The 958-nt window shown below is 38.9% G+C and overlaps 1 protein-coding gene across 1 annotated transcript in view; it reads left to right on the top strand.

Annotated features, from left to right (window-relative positions):
• The first annotated feature begins 394 nt into the window (after nucleotides 1–394).
• The window catches only part of LOC106013844, a 5640-nt gene continuing 5076 nt past the window's right edge, over nucleotides 395–958 (top strand). The window contains 1 exon segment of the mRNA XM_035973528.1: nucleotides 395–406. Within this exon segment, the coding sequence (XP_035829421.1) occupies nucleotides 395–406 (12 nt within the window).

The following is a 958-nucleotide window of genomic DNA, read 5'->3' as shown; positions in this document are numbered from 1 at the left end:
TGTAGAAGGAATATTTGGTCTGGTCTGGACAAATGTCAAAAGAAACGCCTCGATCAGCTCCAAAAGGGTTAATTATGTTAGCAGTTGGACACAGTGCTGTGTGGGCTGTTTGAGGTCAATAGCATAGTGCGGTCTAATTGTCGTGGCGCAATTTGTTGTCCAATATCTCCTCAACTATCGAACAGAAACTCTCCAGCTTTTGCACAATGACTTGTATCCATTTGTCTTAACAAGTCTATGTTTTTGTAAACACCTGTTAGCTATATTCTAGAAAATTCCTTAACAACTAGTTAGCAATCCCATTGGATGGTTTCTGCAGATTTTAAAAGATTTACAGCAGAGGCAATATCGCTTTGAAAAGCAAGTCCGTCATTTTCTTTCAAATCACGACATTATGTCATTGAACGTAAGCTTTCAAAACCCTGATGAAAAAAAAAGTGTTCACTGTAAAATTAATTTCTTGAAACAAGTTTTGCCAGGAAAAAGTGTCAATGGTGAGCTGTGGCGTGGGCCATCATAATATACATAAACAGTTTGTGAGGAGCGGCCAGTGCTGGGAACACGCCCATGTTTCCCCTGACGGACATTTATTGTATTTTATAGAAATTTTAAAAGAACAGTTTTTTTAAAAATCTAGCTTCAGTTGTTGTGGGGGAAATGTGAATAAGCAAAGACAAACTGATGCGAACTGCCGGGTAAAGTATGGGTGACAAAATGTGACTTTGATTCACCCGTTCTAAAGATTTGAGGATAAGTTGCGCCACGAATTTTTGACCGCATTATGGACGTTTATTTCTTACCTTATCTATGCGTTCAAAGTCGTACCTCTCTACTCTCCCTCTCTTTCCCTGTTATTTTTTACCTTATCTATGCGTTCAAAGTCGTACGTCTCTACTCTCCCTCTCTTTCCCTGTTATTTCTTACCTTATCTATGCGTTCAAAGTCGTACCTCTCTACT

This window comes from Aplysia californica, unplaced genomic scaffold (genome assembly GCF_000002075.1).
Source record: "Aplysia californica isolate F4 #8 unplaced genomic scaffold, AplCal3.0 scaffold01363, whole genome shotgun sequence".
In the NCBI taxonomy this organism is placed as follows: Eukaryota; Metazoa; Mollusca; class Gastropoda; order Aplysiida; family Aplysiidae; genus Aplysia; species Aplysia californica.
Note: the sequence above shows the minus strand (reverse complement) of the source record. Positions and strands in the feature narration are given on the sequence as shown.